Here is a 21,379-nt window from a genome sequence, read left to right as displayed (position 1 = left end):
AAAGGCAATTGTACGAAATATGGAATGTGAAGGTGGTCATCGATATGAACGAGGTGACTCTAAGAAATTATCTACAGTTGATACCATAGCAAATTTTGCATCACGGAGAACACCGAAAACGCTGTCAGATTTGAACATCAGTGAAGATTTTCTTGACATACCACCAGAGACTTGGAACGGAATGCTGACTATCTTAATGGTAAAAGTCGCATACAAAATTTACGTGTGGTCAACGATACTGCTGAAAGGAGAGTTAAACTGTTTGAAGAATTCAACACAATCCTGACAACAAACGAGGAAGAAAAACAAATTATTCTCTATGTAGTGGAGCACAATCGCAAAACCGTTTCTACTCAAAGCATACAAAAATAGTTAGTCAACTTAGTTTTATCTTAAAGAAACTTATTTTTTATAAAAATAAATATCTTATGTTAATTTTTTAACTTACTTATAAAATATGTTAATGTTAATCCTTATTTACAATAAAAAAAAAGAAAAAAAAATTTGTTTTTACTTTTCCTTTTTTCAAAAAAATCCAATTTTTGAATATCGATGAGCACCCCCTTCTATATAGATAGGAGGCTGAAAATTCCCCAATATGATACTAATAGGATATGAAACCGAACTAGGGGGTCCACTTAAAAAAAAATGCAACCGTGGACCACACTAATTAGGATAAACGAATTTGACATCAAGTCCACATAGGAGTTAATATTATACTTATTAATTAATCGTCAAATTCTTTATTTTATGTTAAACCGTTACAGATTATTCCCATCAGATAGAAAAATGTTCATTTTGTCAAAATACTTATTCCGACCATTATACATACGATGTTAAGAGTTAAGATAGGCATGGGAAAAACCGGCCGGTTTCTGTTTTTTTGCTTCGGTCAACCGGTTTTTTCAGTTTTTTTTGTTCTATCGGTTTAAACCGGTTTTTGCGAAAAAAACCAAAACACCGAAAAAAAACGGCAGAAAAAAACGTCGAACAATAAAAACACCCATCGACGAGACAAAAAACTGAAAACCCTCAAAACTTTCATTCCCTCTTTCAACTAACCAAACCGAAAACGGGTTTTTCCAAAAACCGGTACCCTTCAAGCAAGAAAACTGAGTTCAGAAAAGACACTCTGACCTCAAAACGAGAAAAACGGAGTTGCACTTGCAACTTTTTGTGTATGAACACAAAGTCGAAGGAGAAATCGTGGTGAAAAAACCAATACATATAAAATCGGCTTCGCGGTGATTATAATTTCCATACTAATTTGAGCTGCCGCATAGTGGTTCCCTTCTATGGAGGAAGTGGAAAAAACCTATAAAAACTGAACGGGTGGACCGATTTGATTGATATTTGGTATATAAATTAAATAAAACGAGTTCTCATCGTGATTTAAAAATTGTGTGTCGCACTTTAAAATCAATATTTTTTTCAAAAGTTGCATATATTCACTCTTTTTGTTTCCTTTTTTTGTGAAGTGAATTTCTCTTATACTTTAAGGCTTAATTAAAACTGAATACAAAGAAGGTTTTGAAAAAGCAAATAATTAAAAAGTTTCATAAGCACCTTAAATTTATACTTACTACACTAGCCCAAAAAGTTAAGGGAACAAAAACAAAATTTTGATTTTTTTAGTGATTTTCGATAGATAGTATAAAAATGATCGTATCATGACAAAATAAAAAGCATGTGAAAGCTACATTCCTATAGTTTTAAGATTTTAAAACTAAATATTTTATTTCTAATGGTTAATCTTTGGAATTATTCAAATACCAACATTTTCCATTTTTTTTGTTTTTACTTTTCTCTGAAAAAAGTTGGAAAATTTTTTGCGAAAAAATGATTATTATTTTTAGAAATATTTGGCTTTAAGAATGCAATATCAGTCATCAAACCAAAAACCATACTTTTGACTTTGACTATCATTATCTCAACAACGGATCACTTTACAGAGAATTTAAAGATACATTTGAAAATTTCATTTAATTTAATAATAAATTTAGTTTACTTCGTTAAAAAAAAGTTTTCTTACATTTGAGATCATTTTAGAAAAGCTATCAAAATATTCCTTTCTACGTTTTTTTTAGAAAATGTGCCGCTATTTTATAACTATGGGTGATTGTGAGCAAAATTAAATTCTTTTGAGTTTATTTGAACATTTTATTATTAAATACCGTTTAAATTTTAGATAAACCAAAGAAAACTAAAAGTTTTCGAAAAAAAAGTTATTTATATTTTGAAAAAAATTTCATACCGTTTTTGGATATTTTTCCTTTTTTGAATTGTTCTTAATTTTTTGGTTTATCAGTGATAAATACATACACATCTTACAAATAACTTTATTTTATCAAAAAAAGCCGTTAAATTAGAAACGATAATACCAGAAGCCGATTTCAAGTGCTGTTTGAGTGACACGCATTGCTACACTCAAAAAGCTCTTACGAGAGAATGGGTCAAAATGGGTCATTTGTTTTAACACCATAAATAGTATATATCATAATCATAATCTTTAAATTGTTACTAAAATTAACGTGGAGCATCGTGGAGCTTTTTTTTTATAGGCCGACAAAGACTAAAAACTACTCGCTTTAGAGGTTTCTTTAATAATATTCTAATTTTTCGGATTCAAAAGCAAATTCGAATATACCATTAACAACACTACATAATTTTTTTATTTAAAAAAAATCTCTGTTCTTAAAAAAAAAAAACATGTCAAAAGTTACAAAAAAAGAACGAAATTTCGATAATTTTAAGGAATCTAGTTTGAGCTAAGTATACTCGGGACCCAGGCTATATCATTCGGTGATATTCGGTAACATTTTTGGTATCATATTAAAGAGGAAGATGTCAAAAAGCAAAAACAAAAAAAAATGTTTGCCCGTCTGGTTTTTATCGTCTTTTATGTGAACCTAATTTTGTGAAAATTTTTGACTTTTTTAATAAAATTTTTTTTTTTGACGAATTGATATTGTATTATCAATTAAACAAATATAAGCGTGAAATTTAAACTATTAAATATTTATTGATGTTGAAAAATATTAGAATTCAGTATTTTTTTTTCAGTGTATACCAACAAATCCAAAATACTTTATTTATACCTAAATTCATTAGAAAAAAGCTTTATTACTGTTAATCAGTGTTTTTAGTCAAGTACAACTCCATTGCGAAATAAAATGCACGACTGGGTCGCACTTTTTATATAGAAATTTGGAAAAAAAAATAAAATTCGTTTTTAAAAAAAATTAAAATTAAATCTGAAATTAAATTGCCCTTCAAAACAAGTATGCAGTTTTAATTGAGATATTAACATGCATTTTTAGAAAAAAAATTTTCAAAATCGTTAGAGCCGTTTTTAAAAAAACTAATTTTTTATAAATAATTTTTTGGAAAAAAAGTTTTAAAATAAAATTGGTATGCCATTTTGTAGAAATCACTAATCAACATCTAAAAACAAAATTTCAAAAAAATTCCATGTCCCGTTTTCGAAAATTTGATTTTTCAAAAAAAAATTTTGAAATTTTTTTTTAAAATCCAAAATTTATTTTTTTCAAAATTTTATTCTTGGTTTATATTTAAATTATATAAATGCTTTTTCACAAAAAGTTTCGTTGAAATCGAATAAGCAGTTTCGGAGATAATCGGATTTGAAAAAAAACGGTTCTATGGCAGGTACCGTTAATAATGATTTTCAAAAAAAAAATTTTTCATTGAAAGATAGATTTTATTTTAAAACTATAATTTGAATTTTTTAAACAAAATCGTTGGAGCCGTTTTCGAGATATTTCAATTTTACTAAAATCGGTATATGACAAGTACCGTTATTTTTGGTCCAAAAAAATTAATTCCAAAAACCCCTCTGGAGAGCCGTCAAATAACGCTACATACCAAGTTTGACATTAATCAGTCCATCCGTTTAGGCTGTAGCTCCTTATACAGACAGACAGACGGACAGACGGACTTCCGGGACCCACTTTTTTGGCATTGTCTACCATCGTAATGTCATGGAAAAATGTTATCTCAACTTTTTTTTTTGTACGAATGCATAACTTGATATATAGTACCTATATCGCAAGTAAAAAATTATCATGAGCGGTTTTTGAAGGTATGTGTGCCGCACAGTGTGTCGAGCCCATACAAAAGCTTATCATAAATACTTGCAGCTAAGTTTTTGGAGTTTTAATATTTGTTTTTGTGTGTTTATGGCAGATTAGAAAAAAAGGTACAAATAAACAAATTGAACAACCTATAACTTTTTTTTAGTATAATTTATGAAATTAAGGGGTAATAACACCTTGTAAACCATGAAATCGAGCGTCATATTCATCAGCGTATAAAACAAAGAAGAAATATTATTTTCTTTTGGTGTTTGTTTAGTATAATTTAGTATATTAATAGGTAACAGAATATGCTGATGTTAAATTTTTTAATGATGTGAAATTTTTTAAATGGCGGTGTAGTTCAGGATGATAGTAAAATCCTGTGCTCCGACCGGGCGACCAACTAACTTCTACAGTTTTTTACCGATTGGGCTGAAATTTTGTGTGGAGCTTAAAAATACTATTCTCTAGTGAAGTACGTAGGATTTTTTTGAAATATTAATTTTTAAAGAAATTGCATTAGTTTGAAAAAATTATTTCATTCCAAAAACAAAATTCGTAAAAAAAAACCCTTAAATCGTTAAATTTTAATATTTCAAAAAAAAAACTGTAGGAGTTAGTTGGTTGCCCGATGGGAGCACAGGATTTTACTATCACCATGAATTACACCGCCATTTAAAAAATTTCACATCATTAAAAAATTTAACATTAGCCTATTCTGTTACCCATTAATATACTTTATTAAACTAAACAAACACCAAAAGAAAATAATATTTCTTCTTTGTTTTATACGCTGATGAAAATGACGCTCGATTTCGTGGTTTACAAGGTATTATTACCTCTTAACATTTATTGAAGAAAACACTGGTGAGCAAAATCAATTTTTTTTTTGTTATATAAACCAATGTATACTTTTCGTAAGGTTTTTGGTATGCTGAACTCGAATCCGAAGTCAGAAATATTCTATCATATCACGTTTTTTAAATATTCCCGTTAGAAAATTTTGAAATGTCGTTTTTTAACAGTTTTTGAGGTTATATTCTTGAACGTGGTGATTTATTTTAAATAAATTTGTGACAGTTTCTAAAAAAACTAAATGTTTTCTTTTAAAGCCCGTTTACCTAAATATTTTCAATATATTTGAGAAAACTTAAGTTGAAGTCAACTTGTTTTGTTTATCTTCTCTATACAAAAAAACGTGTGTATATTTGCGTTTCATAGCAAATCTCGAATAGTTTTTTGTCAATCGCTTTAAAATTTTGAAATAACGTTTAAGTTGCATTTTCGTATATTCTTATATCGGTGAGGTTGGTGAATACGCTATAATATACTGTAGAGCGTGCCCGGGTCAAGTAATTATATTAAAAATTTAGTATGCAGAAAAATATAATTTTTTTCTTGTTGAAAACAATAGTAAAATATTTTTAATTACATAAACAGCTTCTGTTACTTGTGTATGGTTAAAAATTATTAAAAACATGGATGTTTTTATTTTTGTGATCCCCTTGAAGCTGTTTCTCAAAAATGAATTTTTTTGAGTACTTGACTCGTAGCACATAAATGTTAATACCTCTGGAAATCGCAAACAGAAGCAGACCAAACTTTGCCAATATTAAGTATAGACCTAAGGCAAAATACTATAAAAAAATTATCGATATGATTTTCAATGTTTTTTTTTTAATTAGCTATGTAAGTTTTAAAATTAATTTTTTTTTGGCTATTTATCAAAGAAATTTTATTAACTCATATATAATTTTATAAATTTAAATTTTTTTTGTTATACGTTTTAGAACAACACTCAAATAAACAAAATAACATTAACAACATTTTTCTAACATTCACCAAACGTGATATATACACTCTCAAAGCTTCGCATAAATTCCTCAAAATATTTTCGATTTCCGAGGTACTCATGTTTCGGAGTTTATTTTGAATACATAACATGGGTTATTTTCGAAGATAAATATGTTTTCATATGAGTTCACACTTCTAAATTATATTTTAATAGCAAAAATATTAATTTTTTACAAAAAAAAAAAAAAATGATTTATCATAAGGAGACGACACACGGCGCACAGTGGCCCGTTTTGACTTTTTTGCTTGCAAAATTAATATCTTCTAAACAAATAAAGATATCGCCACAATTTTTTTTGTATCTTGAAGAAAATTTCCAAGGCAATGAAGATTGTGAGTTTCAAAAAAAACTTTACAGGGTGTTTCAGAATTTGGTGTTAAAGTAAGAAGTTTTAGATAAGGTGATAAACATAATGGTATATTGATATACAATCGTCAAAATCAATTTCTGAAGTAATCTGAGTGAAGTGACTCAGTGGGGAAAAAGGAAAAGAACCAATTCGTGTGAAACAGTGGGGAAAAAAGTATTTTTTTTTTTAATTTGTATGCAATTTTTTATTTTTCTTTATACAAGAGTACATTTATAGTGTATTTCAGTGATATATTACAAGTCAAATAGTGGAAAAGGGTAAAAGTAACAAATTTACTTATAAGCAACACTAGATTTCTTGAAAACTGTCATCTAAGTCCGGGGAAATTTGTAATAAACTCATCATTTCTGGAGAGTATTGTTCTTTCAGATCTTTTTGGGTTTTTACATGCCTTAAGGAAGAAATAAGTGGATCCGATGAGGTTGCAACAATGTTAAATAGGTCTTCATTCTGCCGAATCCTTGAAACTTTGCACGTGTTAATGATATTAATTAAAAGCTTTATTAGAGGTTTAAAAGAAATAAGCTATAAAACCCTTTCAAACAAATTAGGTAGTAAATATACATAAAATATGTTTTTCCTTTTAAATAAAAGTCATGTTATTGGAATCCATCACATACAAAACAAAGAACTCTAATTTTCCAAGATTTTATTTTTACACATGAGAAAAAAAAGTCGAAAAAATGACTGACTTTATCAAATCAAATCGCTCTAGCTCAGTTGGATGCAAAATGACGCAGCTGAGCTTTTGGATTTTAATTAAGAAATATATAAGGATTTTGAATCAGCTGAGCTTGGTTTGGTTACGTAGGAATTTTTTTTTTCTATGCAATTTGAAGTCGAAAAAGTGTGCAAAAAACGGTGTTTCAAAAAACATTAAATTAAACAATTAAAAAATAAATTTTTTATTTTTTTTTTCAATTGTTGGTTTAAATAATTACACAGCATATGAAAAAAAATAAAAATCAAAACGTTTTAGAAGTCCTCTTCCTAGTTTTAACACTCAAAGTTAAGAAAAAAAAACAGATTTTTTTTTTCATAATAAAAAATTATTAACTTTGGCCTGCTCAATAAGGCACACCAATAACCCAAATTGAAAATTTTTTTCGAATACTCGAGCTCCAAACATTTGTGAATGCACTGATCTAAAAAGTTTTTCATTATAGACCCACCCGAAAAATGAATATTGCAAGCACTTTTGCCTAAATGGGCCACTGTGCGGCGCGCCGTGGGACCCGTTTCGTAGTCGAGGTCGGACTCGTTTGCTTGAAGGGAACAACCGCCATCCCTAAGTTAAGACCCGTTTGCTGAATCGAAAAAAAAAAAAAATAAGAATAAGATTGCAAAAACTTTTATAAAATTAAAAAGTGAGAAAATAAGTCTTAGTTAATAAAAAACAAATAAAACAATAAAAACTATAATGTATTGCTGTGTAAAATTATGCAAAAGATATTTTTATAACCATTCAGAGACCCTTCCCTTTCACATGAGAATACACTTTATTTGCAACATAAATGTATGTAAAGTGAATTTATTCATATGAATAGATTATCGTAGAATAATTAAGAATTGGTTTCTGGTAGAATTAAGTCATAAAAATAATTAAATTTGTTAAAATAAAAGTGTAATTTTTTCTTGGATTTTTTCAATCCACACCTGTCAAATTGAAAATCTCACAGACAGGGGTGTATTTATTTTTGTTTGGTGATAATAAGGCGCTGCAACCGGCGGGCGCCCTTATGTGAAATTATTCTTTCCATTTGTTATTTTTTTTCTCGCTAGCGCAAGTTTAATGTGAAAAAGAGTATATAAATTGTTTTTTAGATCAAAAAATTAAGCTTTTTTTAAGTTTTCCATCCAGAAATATGATTGAAAATTTTCACTCAAGTACTTTTACACTTTTAAGCAAATGTAGTAAATGCTTAGATGCCAATATTTTATATTTTTTATTAAAAAAAACATAAATAACGTGTTTCATAAAAAACATAAATTTTCAAGTAGATAAAACGTTGCGCCTTGCGAACAGCTATCTTACTGCACTCCGTCCCTGGTTCAATGCATATGTGTTTGTGTAACTAACACTACTTTGTAAAAATGAAAAAACTGAATAACATCGATTTTTTACCTTGATTCTTCTCAGACATTCAGTCAAAACCTTATGGTACATGTCGGTGGTTGCTTCGTAATTGGGATTGATAGGATCAGGGTAGTTAAGAGCTGCTGCTCTTGCTCTTTCCTGTTCAATATAAGCCCCTCTTACTAATTTTGCTCCAAAGTAGAAATTTTGTCGTTTAGCTTGCTCTAAATCAGTGCAAACCTTAAAAGAATCAATTTTTCAGATAGGTAACTATCGTTTTTCTATCATTATCAAACCTCTTTATACGCTTCTGTCAGGTAACACTGATAAGTGTTGAATACAATTGCTTTTTCTTTGTTGTATTTTCTCATCATTTCCAACGTAATTCGAGAAATCGCCGGTTGAAAATAAGTTTGTTCGGCATCAATCATTATACGAACATCTAACTCAGATGCAGTCTATGAAGTTAATAAACAAATGTTAAAATACTCTCCTATATGAGAACAATAAATTTGTACATACCTTGACAATAGTGTTAAGTCGGCGTATCATATTTCTAAACATTTCCTCCTCTTTGGGTGGAATCTGTGAGATCAACCGACGCATTTGTCCTGTTTTTGGATCAGGTACCCTGAATGTATCACTCAGTTGTGAGTCTTCGTCAACTATTCCGGACCAAGGAAATAAATGGAGAATACTGAAATGCAAAACGAAAAATTAAGGCACTAATTTTATATTGGTTTAATATCAGTTTAATTGTTTTTTAACTGTTCAATGTTTGAAAATAATTCCGAAAACTAATCATGCTAAAACCTAAGATTTTGCTTAAGAGCAAGAGATCCTTCACATTCACATAAAAACTAAAATTTTTACTTTGTACATACAATCGTACAAACTAATAAATTTAATAATAAATCTGAATGATCACTTAACTTAACCCTTTCGAACCCAAGCTATGAAAATTAATATTAAAAAATGTTTTTTTTTTCAGTATTATGGTGTCAAAAACATCACAACTAAGAAATATGAATAGCAAAAAGTTATTTTCCAAAATAAAAAATAGCAAAACTAATGTGTTACTCTCATGTAAGTAACATGCACTGCCTATGACCACAAAAAAAAAGGCGGACAAATGGGAAAATAATTTTTGTAGAAAATTAATGTATGCTACTTCTTTTAAGCCAAAAAACAAAACACTTTCTTGATTAACATTTTTTATATCTTTTTTCAAAATTATGACCATAAGTGAACGTCAAAATGAAAACGGCAGATAGGTTAGGTGGTGACTGTTATCAGAAAAATAATAAAAAAAATCGCAGCCATATATTTTGGGAGTTATGGGCATTCGAAAAAAATCAAAAAAATGGTCACCCTGTGACGGTCTTTCATGTGCCGTGACTACAAATCTTAGGTTTTCTCAATTTTTTCTTTTGATACGGAACCTTGAATAACCCTGCTAACAAATGCATTCAAAAATTTCAACTCAGCTTCATTAGTTTTAAAGAAAATATAAATTTTTTTCCCAACTAAGTAGTCAAATTCAATGAACCGTAGTGTAAAAAAAAATGCACTACGATAATTCGGCAAGTTCCCTTAAAAGTTGGTGTGTTCAATTCTCTTTTCAAAATGGTAAAACATTGTTAAGAAAATTCCATAAATAATCGGGATAAAAATTTTTGTTCTTAACAAATCCGACTTTTTTTATTAGGTAATTTTTCCATATTATTTAATTTGTGTACCCTTTCAGAACTGAGTTTGTATTTTTAGAAGTAGTAAAGTGCTAACTTTTTAGAAGATAAACAAGCTGAAATAGTACTCTAAGGATAATATTTGGTAGTCTACGTTTTAGTAAATGTTTATGAATTAAAATAGTAGAAAAATAGTATCCTTTTGGTCTTTTGACTGGAAATGGCGACCGTAAAACACTGGGTACCAAAAGTAGGTTGGAATTAAACTTTTTTTAATGCTGAATTTAATGGTTGCTTGAATTTCTGAATACTACATCGGCTTATGAAAAAATACATCAGTTAACGAAAAAAACGTAGACATTGGGTGCATTTCTGGTAGTCGAGGTCACAGTTTGAATTTGAATTCAACCCCGAAAGTGCGAAGACTTATCACACGGAATAAATAAAAAAAAAATGTGAGCGCAAACAACAAGAAAAATAAGTATATTTTTATCATTAGTATGTTCTTTTTAGCTAGAGCTTGGGCCATTTACGATGCATGAACGATGAAATAGAGGAAAGTAAGTACCATTATATTATTTCTTCCTATATTTTATAAAACAAAAATATTCATGTCTTTTAAAATATTCTAACTTTTTTTTAATATATGTATATTTTCTTTTAGATTCCAAAGTTGTCATCCTTATTCCGACCCAAAAACGGTTTTAAAGGACAGTAACGGAAAAGTACACTATCAAAGACTTTCAGGAAGCCTACTAACACGTGTAAACCACTTGGAATACCACAAAAGCCGATCATTCAGCATCCAACCATTCCTGATTGGCATAGGAGATGACATCAAATCCCTGAAGGAATGACTTGCTTTAACCGAGTAGGAGTATATACAGGGTGTCCCAAAAGTAATGGATCAAACGAAATATACTGATAGGCCAACTTAAGGGCTCTCAGAATTTGGTAACTTGTTCATCCCAAATCCTTACGGTTTTCGATTTAATGCAGTTTTTGTGAAATTTCGAAAAATGCCGACTTTGCATCAGTATTTTGCTTCCTCCGCTCATAATTGATTTCTGTTTTTTACAATTCTTCCACTTAAACGTTGCCTAATAATAGGAAATAATTAATTATTCAAAATATTTTTTATTTCATCAGCCATTTTGCTGCAAATTATTTAACAGTTTCATGTTTTATAAAAACTCAATTCCTTACTTTTATTTCATTTACTTTTATTTTATTTCCCTAAAAAAAATTGTATGGTGTGATACTGGTTTATTATTTTAAAAACTTGCCGTGTTATTGCAGTTTTCAAAAATGTATAAAAATTTCCAAAGTTAAAATTAGAACGAAAGATATTACAATTTAAATGAAACAAAACATGGTTTTTCAGGGAAAAATAACAAACGTTTAAGTGGAAGAATTGTAAAAAACAAAAATCAATTATGAGCTTAGGAAGCAAAATACTGATGCAAAGTCGGCATTTTTCGAAATTTCACAAAAACTGCCTTAAATCGAAAACCGTAAAGATTTGGGATGAACAAGTTACCAAATTCTGAGAGCCCTTAAGTTGGCCTATCAGCATATTTCGTTTGATCCATTACTTTTGGGACACCCTGTATAATATGTATCGTCGGTCTCATAAGAAAACCTCGTAACTCCACTTTTTTTTTCAAAAATGACTTTTGAATGCCATTCTTTAGAAAATATGTCAGCGGAGCAACACAGAAAATTTGGGGTCATTCCGAAAACTGTAAATAGACTTAAATTCAAATTTTGCACAGCGCGTTTCTTCCTAACTACTCTGTTGTTTGTTTACTCTTTCGTTTCCCCTGTAAAATTTTGATTTTGGGAGTTACGAGGTTTTCTCATGAGACCGACGCACGGTATGTATATTATTCAAAACTTTCCATGTATTTTATTTATTTTTTTTATTCCCATGATTAAAAATTCAAAAATAAAAATTTAAAATATTTTTTTTATGGTTAAAAATTTTCGCTCCGCTTCACTCTTAGACCGAGAGCCCAGAGCAGATTTTGGGAGTTTTTGGATAACCGAAAATGGGTCATATGTATGTGTAGGTAATAGCGTCCTGATGAACAATTCGAAAGTCTGGCAGGTTTATTTCACGGCATTCTATGGTTTATGGGGAGTTGAAAAATGCATTTTTTCCGATTTTTGTGTCGAGTATATAACCACTTAAATATATATAGAGCCGAAAAAGGGCGATACCTTGATTGCAAAAAGTTCGGTCCCAGACGTTTTATTCGCGGCATTACCCTTGCCAGACGTCCTTGAAGATTCGCGAAATAGCGATTTTCATACAAAAGTCGCTATTTCGGAACTCTTCAAGGACGTCTGGTGGGGGTAATGCCGTGATTTAAACGTCTGGAACTAATTTATTTTCTATCAATGTGTAGTGGTGATTTTTTAAGAGTTACCACCAGACGGTTATACATCTTACAAAAAATAATATTCTGACTTTTGTATGAAACTCGCTATTTCGCGACTCTTTAAGGACGTCTGGTGGGGGTAATGCCGTGATTTAAACGCACTAATTTTTTTTTATCAATATACATATGACCCATTTTCGGTTATCCAAAAACTCCCAAAATCTGCTCTGGGCTCTTAGACTATCTTTCTGAATTTGGGTTTTTTTATTCCAAAATAAAAGGAAGAAAATGAATGAAAAATTTCGTAGATTAACGAAAAAAATTCTTAACTCTACGAAGAGAATGTAAGTATAATCTCACGAATATTTTTTTATTTTCGTAATTTAATTAAAATATTCATAATGTAAGTATAATCTCACGAATATTTTTTCGTAATTTAATTAAAATATTCATAAAATTTACGAAAAAATTTGTTAGCTAACGAAAAATTGGAGGGGGCTTCAAATTTTTGTATATGGTGAATGTACGAAATTTTTTTCTTTTTTTACCGACTTCTGTTTTTTTTTTTTTTTTTTGTTATGTTTGCTACCTCATAACTTTAACTGAGTGAACCAATTTTGATAATTCTTTTTGTATTGGAAAGCGGTGCCTGGTGGCTACAATGTGGTCCTATTTCAATTTCGTTTTGGCCATAGAAACTATTAGAAAAACCACCATTTTTGATTCATGAAAATCGGTTTTGTTTTTTGATAAAAATGATTATTTTTATTCATCTTTGATCGAGAGAAAAGCGATGTGTACTGAATGTACTGAAAGTGGTATAGTAGCATTTTACTGCTCTCGACTTCGTACTACTGTGTCCTCCTTCACATTCAAAATAGTGTTTTTATCAAAGTTCTTGTATTCCAAACATTACACAAACGCGAGGTGTTGAGTAGTCTTAAAAAAAAACAAGACACTTTATTTCGTTCGAATTTTTCTTACAGATTTATTTCTATCACGTCTAGTTTTTGAGCTGTACTCATCACTTTACTCTATATAAATGCCCATGTTACGAAATTCGACCGAAAGTGAATTGAAATCACTTTTCAATTTCACGTGAAATTGATCTTCGATCGATTTCGAAACTTTCGAAAATGCTTCGAACTGTAAAAACTGAAGGATTATCCATTTTTATTTGGTTTCTAAAGTGAAATTACTGCTGCTTTGAACATGGATGCAATTTTATTGGTAACTTTAATGGAAAAAAGCAGAATTTAAAAGAAAAAAAAAGAGGTCACATTTTGCGAGGCATATCAAATATGTAAGTCATTATTGCAAAGTTTCAAAGAAAAATTAATTAGGTAAAGTGTAAAGCGAATGAGGTTGCAACACAGAGGCAGTGATGAATTATATTTCATGCTTCATGTGTTTTATATATTTTGTTTTAGATTAACAACAAATAAACATTACAAAACAATAAAAATATAAGTTTTTATAATTAAATATTCCGTCAAAAAATTGCAGATTCATTGAAAAAGCCACCAAATTCACAAAAAGAAAAAAAGTGAATTGAATGCGATCAAAAAAAATTTAAATGAGTGAGAAAATACAGAACACTTAATTTCACTATCGGCAAGTGAATGCTCAAAATTCAAAAAGTGAAATGCAGAACGTGAAAGTCTCAAAAACTAATTTTCAATGAAATTCTTTTTGATGATCCGAATTATATATTTTTTCATAGGTTATATGTTCCTTTTTTAGTCCAAATCAAAAGGAGATATAAAAATTTTTATTTTGAATATCTTTGAGAAAAATATTATTTTTGAAAAAAAAAAAAAATAAATAAATAAATATACTCAAGACAATAAAATACGGCGTGATTGCATGAGAAGCTTTGCAAAATTTAACGGTGATGTAATTCGACGTCAAAATAACAAAAAAATAATATTTGAAGAATTCTGAATTGGACTAAAATCCTAAACAAAATTATCCCAACCCTCAACGTCAACTAAGGCACTTACTCAAACAAACAATTAAATTTTACGTTAATCGATGAACAAATTTCGTAAAGTGATTCATTAATTTTCGATTAAAAATTTTTATGAAAAATTTCATTAAAAAATTGGTCGGAACTTAATCATTGAAAATTTGTGAGACAGGACTGATTTGCGCGGTTTTGGGACAGTGTTAGCTATTTATTAAAATTGCAGTGTCTAAATTTTATCTGGTGAATTCCCCCCACCAGAGGTAAGGGGTCAAAAACAAATCAGTATAAAGACTTCTTGTGAGACACAAGAGCAATTGAAACATAACTTGGAGATATTCTGGTACATGCACCAGAGTTATCTCTTGCCATCAGGGTGAATCGCTTTGACTGGCATTACGAGTTATCGTACATTTTTGGTGACCCCGACGTGATATTATCTTGTGTTCACTAAGAGTTTCTACTATGGATCTATTTGCATCTGCCCAGCAATCAACTGGGGATGAGATTCAACGTCTCATCGACAACTATAAAAAGGATTCAGCAAGTCGAAAAACACTCGACTACTACCAAGAACGGCTCCGAAGATTAGAGGGCTCCGATCTGGAGCACAAACAGTGAAATCCAAAATCTACAACCACCACAAGTCAAACATCCATATTTCGAAAAGGGATATTACGATGTGGTCAAAGCAGCCTATAAGGAGTATAAGGTGATCTTTAGCACAAATATAGATCGCTTGCAACAATCAGCCACATTCGAACAAGAGAGTGGGCCAATTCAGTCAACAAGGATCGTAAACAATGACCCAACCAAAGTTCAGCAAGAAATAGGCACAGCACCTACCCAAACAATCCATTTGAGGGATGAATCCAACATTGCTAATCAAAAAAGGCGTCAGCAATATCTTATAGATTTGCTGCAACGCAAAATCACTAATCTCCACGAAACAGACGGGTCCAAACACTTTTGGGACGTCAATAAATCAATAATTACGCAACATTGGGCACAAATTGAAGCAGCCCACATAAAACTGATCGAAGCAGACCAATTCACAACGACTGACGAAAACGAATACTTGAAAATAGAAGAGAGTGTACAAAGGGCTCTCATTAGGTGCGCGGAAGAGTTCGACAAACTAACCACTCCGCAACAATCCCAAACCAGTCTAGAGGTGTAGTCCCGTTTCATGCTTCCTAAGGTGTCACTTCCAAAATTCGATGGCGATTACCTCAATTGGAGACAATTTTTCGACCTATTTACGCAAATGGTCGATCAACAAAATATGCCAAAATGCCAAAAGATGTGGTATTTAAAAACGAATATGAACGGGGAAGCAGAAAAATTGATTCGACATCATCCGCTCACTGAAGATAGCTATGATTCAGCATGGAAAATGCTGCAAGATCGCTACAATAATAAGACAATGCTGACAACGGCACTCCTTAATAGGTTGCTACAACAACCCATCATTTCCATTGAGTCAGCTAGCAACATTAAGGCACTCCATGACGTCACAAAGGAGTGTCTACAAGGTCTTACAAATCTGGGACTGGAAATCTGCAGTTGGGATCCCTTAATCGTCCATCTGCTCATAAGAAAACTAGACAGAACAACTCATAGCTTATATGAACAATCAATGAAACATCCAAAATCACTATCCAGTCTAGACGAGTTCTTGAGTTTTTTGGAAACACGATTCCATTCCCTAGAAACTCTCGGGAATTAAGGACGATATTCCGGCGACCAGTGTAAACCAGCAGCCAGATCTTTTACATCAGTGGAAGCCAACAAGTTTTCTAAAACCAGTTGTCCACTTTGCAATGGTTCGGAACACAAGTTATACGCATGTATAAAGTTCTTACGATTATCTCTAGAAAATCGATTAGCAACAGTGAAATAATTCCGTCTCTGCACCAATTGTCTAAATCCAGGACACTTGTCAATCCGATGTATTGCAAGAAACTGCACCAGGTGTGCAGGAAAACACAACCAGTTCCTACACATGGGCAATCCATCAATAAGAACCTCGGAAAAGGGTAACGATCAACCAATTCGACACTTCCCACTAAAGACCGAAACCGAGTTACCAAGTACATTCAGCAAGGCAGTGAATTCAGCTCACACATCCGCATCAGCAGTAGCTCCAAGGCAGAAAAGCTATGTCTTTCTTAGTACAGTTGTTGTCGAGATAGAAAGCAGTGAGGGCACCTACATAAGCGCACGAGCCTTACTTGACTCGGGTTCACAATTAATCTTCATAACAGAGAATTTATCAAAACGATTGAATATTCCAGAATTTGTTGAAACAATGCGGATTCTAGGAATTGGTGAAGGATCAAAAAGATCGGATAAAAGAGTCAATATCACGCTCAAATCAAAAATCACAGACTTTGCAGTCAACTTCGAAGCTTTTGTATTGCGTCAAATAACGCCAAGTAAACCAAGCCGAATGATAAACATTGAATCTTGGAACATCCCAAAAGACATAAAATTGGCAGATAAAAATTTCAATGAGCCTGGGCAAATCGATCTACTACTAGGGGCAGAGTTATTCCATCAGCTATTGAAGGTGGGACAAATATCCATCGGAAAAGACTTGCCACTACTCCAAAACACTCACCTTGGTTGGGTAGTAGCAGGCAAAATGGTAGGCGCTTCTACAAATTCGTCCATTTGCGGTATTTCAATAGACAGTGAACTCCAAGACAGTATCGAGAGATTCTGGAAGTTGGAAGAAGTCCCAACAACAAGGAATTCATCTACAATTACAGAACGCAGCTCCAAACCTCACAGTTAAGTCAGGGGCAACTCAACAAAAACGTCAATCTGCGGAATCGCAATTGACAATGAATTAAAAGACAGTTTAGAAAAATTCTGGAAGGTGGAAGAAGTTCCAAGTACAAGGAATTCTTTCACAATGGCAGAACGTAGATGTGAAAATCACTTTAATGACAACACCATAAGAAATTCAGAAGGACGATTCGTCGTGCGGCTTCCATTTAAGGCCGACAACAATGCCTTGGGTGCCTCGAAAAATCTTGCTCTACAACGATTCATCGCCCTAGAAAAAAGATTAGCAAAACAAGTTACCCTGAAGAACCCATACTGCAAGTTCATGGATGAATACATCAAATTGGGGCATATGTCAAAGGTTGACCTCAACCAAATCAACGAAAACCATTATTTCCTTCCTCACCACTGTGTTTTCAAGCCAGATAGCACAACAACAAAACTTCGAGTGGTTTTTGATGCATCTGCGAAAACCTCAAGCAATGTCTTCTGAACGACATCCTATCAACCGGACCAACCATTCAAGACGAGTTATTCACAACTCTGCTTCGTTTTCGCCTTCATCGATATGTATTCACTGCCGACATTGAAAAAATGTATCGCCAAATACTCGTTCATGAAGACGATCGTAGATTCCAGCTCATCTTATGGCGAAATCATCCAACAGAAGAATTGGAAGCATATCAGCTCAACACAGTCACATACGGTACAACATCAGCTCCATACTTGGCCACAAAGTTTCTACAAGGTTTGGCTTCAGAAGGCGCAAATAAATATCCTCTGGCGGCAAACGTCCTAAGTAAGAACTTCTATGTTGATGATGTAATGGCAGGGTCCGATAGTTTATCACAAACCCTAGAGATGCGTGATCAGCTGAATTCATTATTAAAAACCGCTGGCTTAACCTTGCGAAAATGGTGTGCCAACGATAAAAATCTGTGGAAAAATATACCCACGGAAGACTTAGCCTTACAGTTGGACCTGGACATTGATAATGTCACACAGATTAAAACTCTGGGTCAAGGGTGGTAACCAAAATCAGACATGTTTACTATACACGTTCAACCAACCAAAACCGAAAAAATCACCAAGCGGACTGCTTTATCTGACATATCACAGTTATTCGATCCACTTGGATTCTTGGGACCAGTAGTCATTACAGCAAAGATGTTCTTACAAAAACTCTGGGCATGTGGCTATGATTGGGACACACCGTTACCCAATGATTTGCATACAGAATGGTCTAAATTTAGAGAAAATCTAAACTATTTACAAGATGTCAAAATTGATCGTCACATATTTGGGCATAGAATCCCAACTTCCGTTCAAGTACATGCGTTTGCAGATGCATCCGAAAAGGGTTATGGAGCAGTTATTTACATAAGAGCGGTTAACAAAGATAAAATCACCACAGTCAGACTACTGTGCGCAAAATCAAAAGTGGCACCAGTTAAAAATCTAACAATTTCAAGATTGGAATTATGTGCTGCAACCTGCCATGGTGCCGAATTAGTAAATCGCATCAAAATAGACTTACACTTGGAATCATGTCCGACATTCTTATGGACAGATTCTGAAATAGTACTTGCTTGGATCAACTCGCCTTCATCATCGTTTCATACCTTTGTCGCCAACCGAATATCAATCATTCAAGACCTCACCTTAAATCAGTAATGGCGACACGTCCGTTCAAAAGACAATCCTGCCGATCTCATCTGGCGAGGAATCCGAGCGAACAAATTAGCATCCTGCAATTTGGGGTTCTACGGACCACTGTTTTTACACGGGTCAGAATCATCATGGCCTCCACTTTACACCAACACACTAGAATGTGATCTTGAAAGAAGAGCAGTTAATAACTATGCCTTTTCAGCAATAGAACAACCAGCCAATTTCATTGACTTTATTGATAATCAGAACGACTTCAGAAGGCTGCACAGAGTGGCGGCACACATCTTACGATATTGTCACAACTTGCGAGCTAAAAAGAAGAAAGAACTCATCAGAAAATCTGGTCCTCTCAGGCCAACAGAACTCTATATAGCGCTTATTCGCATAGTCAAACACATGCAAAGAGAAGAGTTTGAAGAAGATATAAGGCATCTCAAACGCTTTTCAGAAACAGCAAGAGGAAGTCCCATCACCAGCTTAACTCCTTTCCTCGACGAAGAAGGAGCATTAAGAGTCGGTGGACGTCTAGAAGCAGCATCCTTATCATATGACCAAACATCCATTGCTTCTTCCTTATTCTCACCCCTTTACAAAGATGATTATGGTAATGTACCACAAGGAGAACCTTCACTGTGGCCCTCAAGCACTTCTAGCCTCAATGAAACAAAAATTTTGGCCCATAAAGGGAAAAACAATAGCAAGATCAGTTGTCAGCAGTGTATCAGATGCACAAGAGCTAAGCCGAAATTACTAACACAAATAATGGAAAACCTCCCATCTCATAGAGTTCAGCCCACACGCCCATTCCTTAATGCAGGTGTCGATTTCTGTGGACCAATTAAAACCTATTTCAAGGTGAGGGGGAAACACCTGCAAAAAACTTACATTGCGGTATTCTGCTGCTTTTCAACAAAGGCTGTCCATTTAGAACTGGTGACAGACCTGTCTACAAACGGCTTCATTGCTGTCAGCATTTATACTGTGACAATGCAACAAACTTCGTTGGCGCTAACAATCAATTACAAGAAATGATTGAACACATACATACACAAGCGTCTAAAGAAAAAAATCCAAAACACCTTTTCCGCAAGGGGAATAGAATTTCACTTTATTCCCCCGAGAGCACCTCATTTTGGAGGATTATGGGAAGCGGCTGTGAAGTCAGCAAAGCACTTACTGTATCGTTGCCTTGGTAGAACCTCATTGACATATGATGAACTAGAAACAACCATCATTGAAATCGAGGCAGTAATGAATTCTAGACCGATCACTGCTATGTCAGACAATCCTAATGATTTGATGGCTCTCACTCCAGGTCATTTCAGTATAGGGGAACCATTGACCAATCCAATTGATCCAGTTGCAAACACACTGGAGGTTAATCCCTCAAAACAATTTAAGGTGATATCAAATATTAAAAAGGAATTTTGGAAAAGATGGCATGTTGAATATCTCAATGAGCTTCAACAAAGGCACAAATGGCAGCGCAAACATGAAAACTTGCGTCCTGGAACATTGGTCATCATCAAAGAAGACAATTGCCCTGTCATGAAATGGCCATTAGGAAGAGTCATGCAAACCTTTCCTGGGGCAGATGGCGTGGTAGGAGTAGCTGAAATCCAGACTGCTACTAGGATCCTCCGAAGACCAATTCACCGACTAGCGCCATTACCAGTCCAAACAGAAGACGACATTACAAGTCCATCATCAGAAGCCTCAGAATAACAGTCATCATCTTTCATGGCAACATCCTCTGAAATAATGCAAACGATTGAAGACGGCGAAATAACCGAAGATAACATTACAATACCACTTTCGAGAAAAAGAACTCAAGATGGCGAGGTCAACGAAGACAATATTATAAACTCACCTCCAATAAAAGGGAGATATAACCCATTTAAGACTAAGCACTGAAGTCAACGTGTCACCATTCAAAACAACCCCAGGAATACATTATGAAGGTCTTGGAAACGCACATATAATATCAGATCAATGGGACATCGTAGTATATTACGAACTCAGACCATATTGGTGAGAATTAAAATGGCTCAACTTAAGCAATAACAAACTAAAGGCCTTGTGTTCAAAGGTGACTCAACCTAATACTTGTTTAACCTTTCTTCAACAGTTTCAACATTTAATACAAGATATAAATGACAATGACGAACTTCTACAAGAATCCGACTCATGTTCAAAACGAGGTGCCATCAACATCGTTGGAAACCTAGCCAATTCTCTTTTTGGAGTCTTAGATTCAACCTATGCCAAGCATATGTCAGAAATAATATCGACAATACATATCAACGAAGACCACTTCCTGCATCTGGTAAAGAACCAAACCACTTTAATGAACTCAACCGCAAATATAATCCGCCTCAACGAAGGGCGGATTGAAAAGCAGTTTAATTCGTTAGAATCTGAACTCAACACGATAGTTGATCAACTCAATGAAACAAACAATAAAGAAATTCAATTGAC

At 32.9% G+C, this 21,379-nt stretch overlaps 1 protein-coding gene across 5 annotated transcripts in view; it reads right to left on the bottom strand.

Moving 5' to 3' along the window:
* LOC129912126 (proline dehydrogenase 1, mitochondrial) overlaps window positions 1-21,379 on the bottom strand; it is a 246,369-nt gene that overhangs the window by 68,591 nt on the left and 156,399 nt on the right. For all 5 annotated transcript variants that reach the window (XM_055990248.1, XM_055990249.1, XM_055990252.1 and 2 more), the window contains 3 exons: window positions 8,922-9,096; window positions 8,696-8,857; window positions 8,448-8,639 (listed from right to left, as the gene is read on the bottom strand). In XM_055990248.1, the coding sequence (XP_055846223.1) occupies window positions 8,448-8,639; window positions 8,696-8,857; window positions 8,922-9,096 (529 nt within the window). The remainder of the gene's footprint in view (window positions 1-8,447; window positions 8,640-8,695; window positions 8,858-8,921; window positions 9,097-21,379) is intronic.

Source organism: Episyrphus balteatus, chromosome 2 (genome assembly GCF_945859705.1).
Source record: "Episyrphus balteatus chromosome 2, idEpiBalt1.1, whole genome shotgun sequence".
Lineage (NCBI taxonomy): Eukaryota > Metazoa > Arthropoda > Insecta > Diptera > Syrphidae > Episyrphus > Episyrphus balteatus.
The sequence above is the reverse complement of the archived record's forward strand: the minus strand, read 5'-3'. Positions and strand labels throughout refer to the sequence as shown.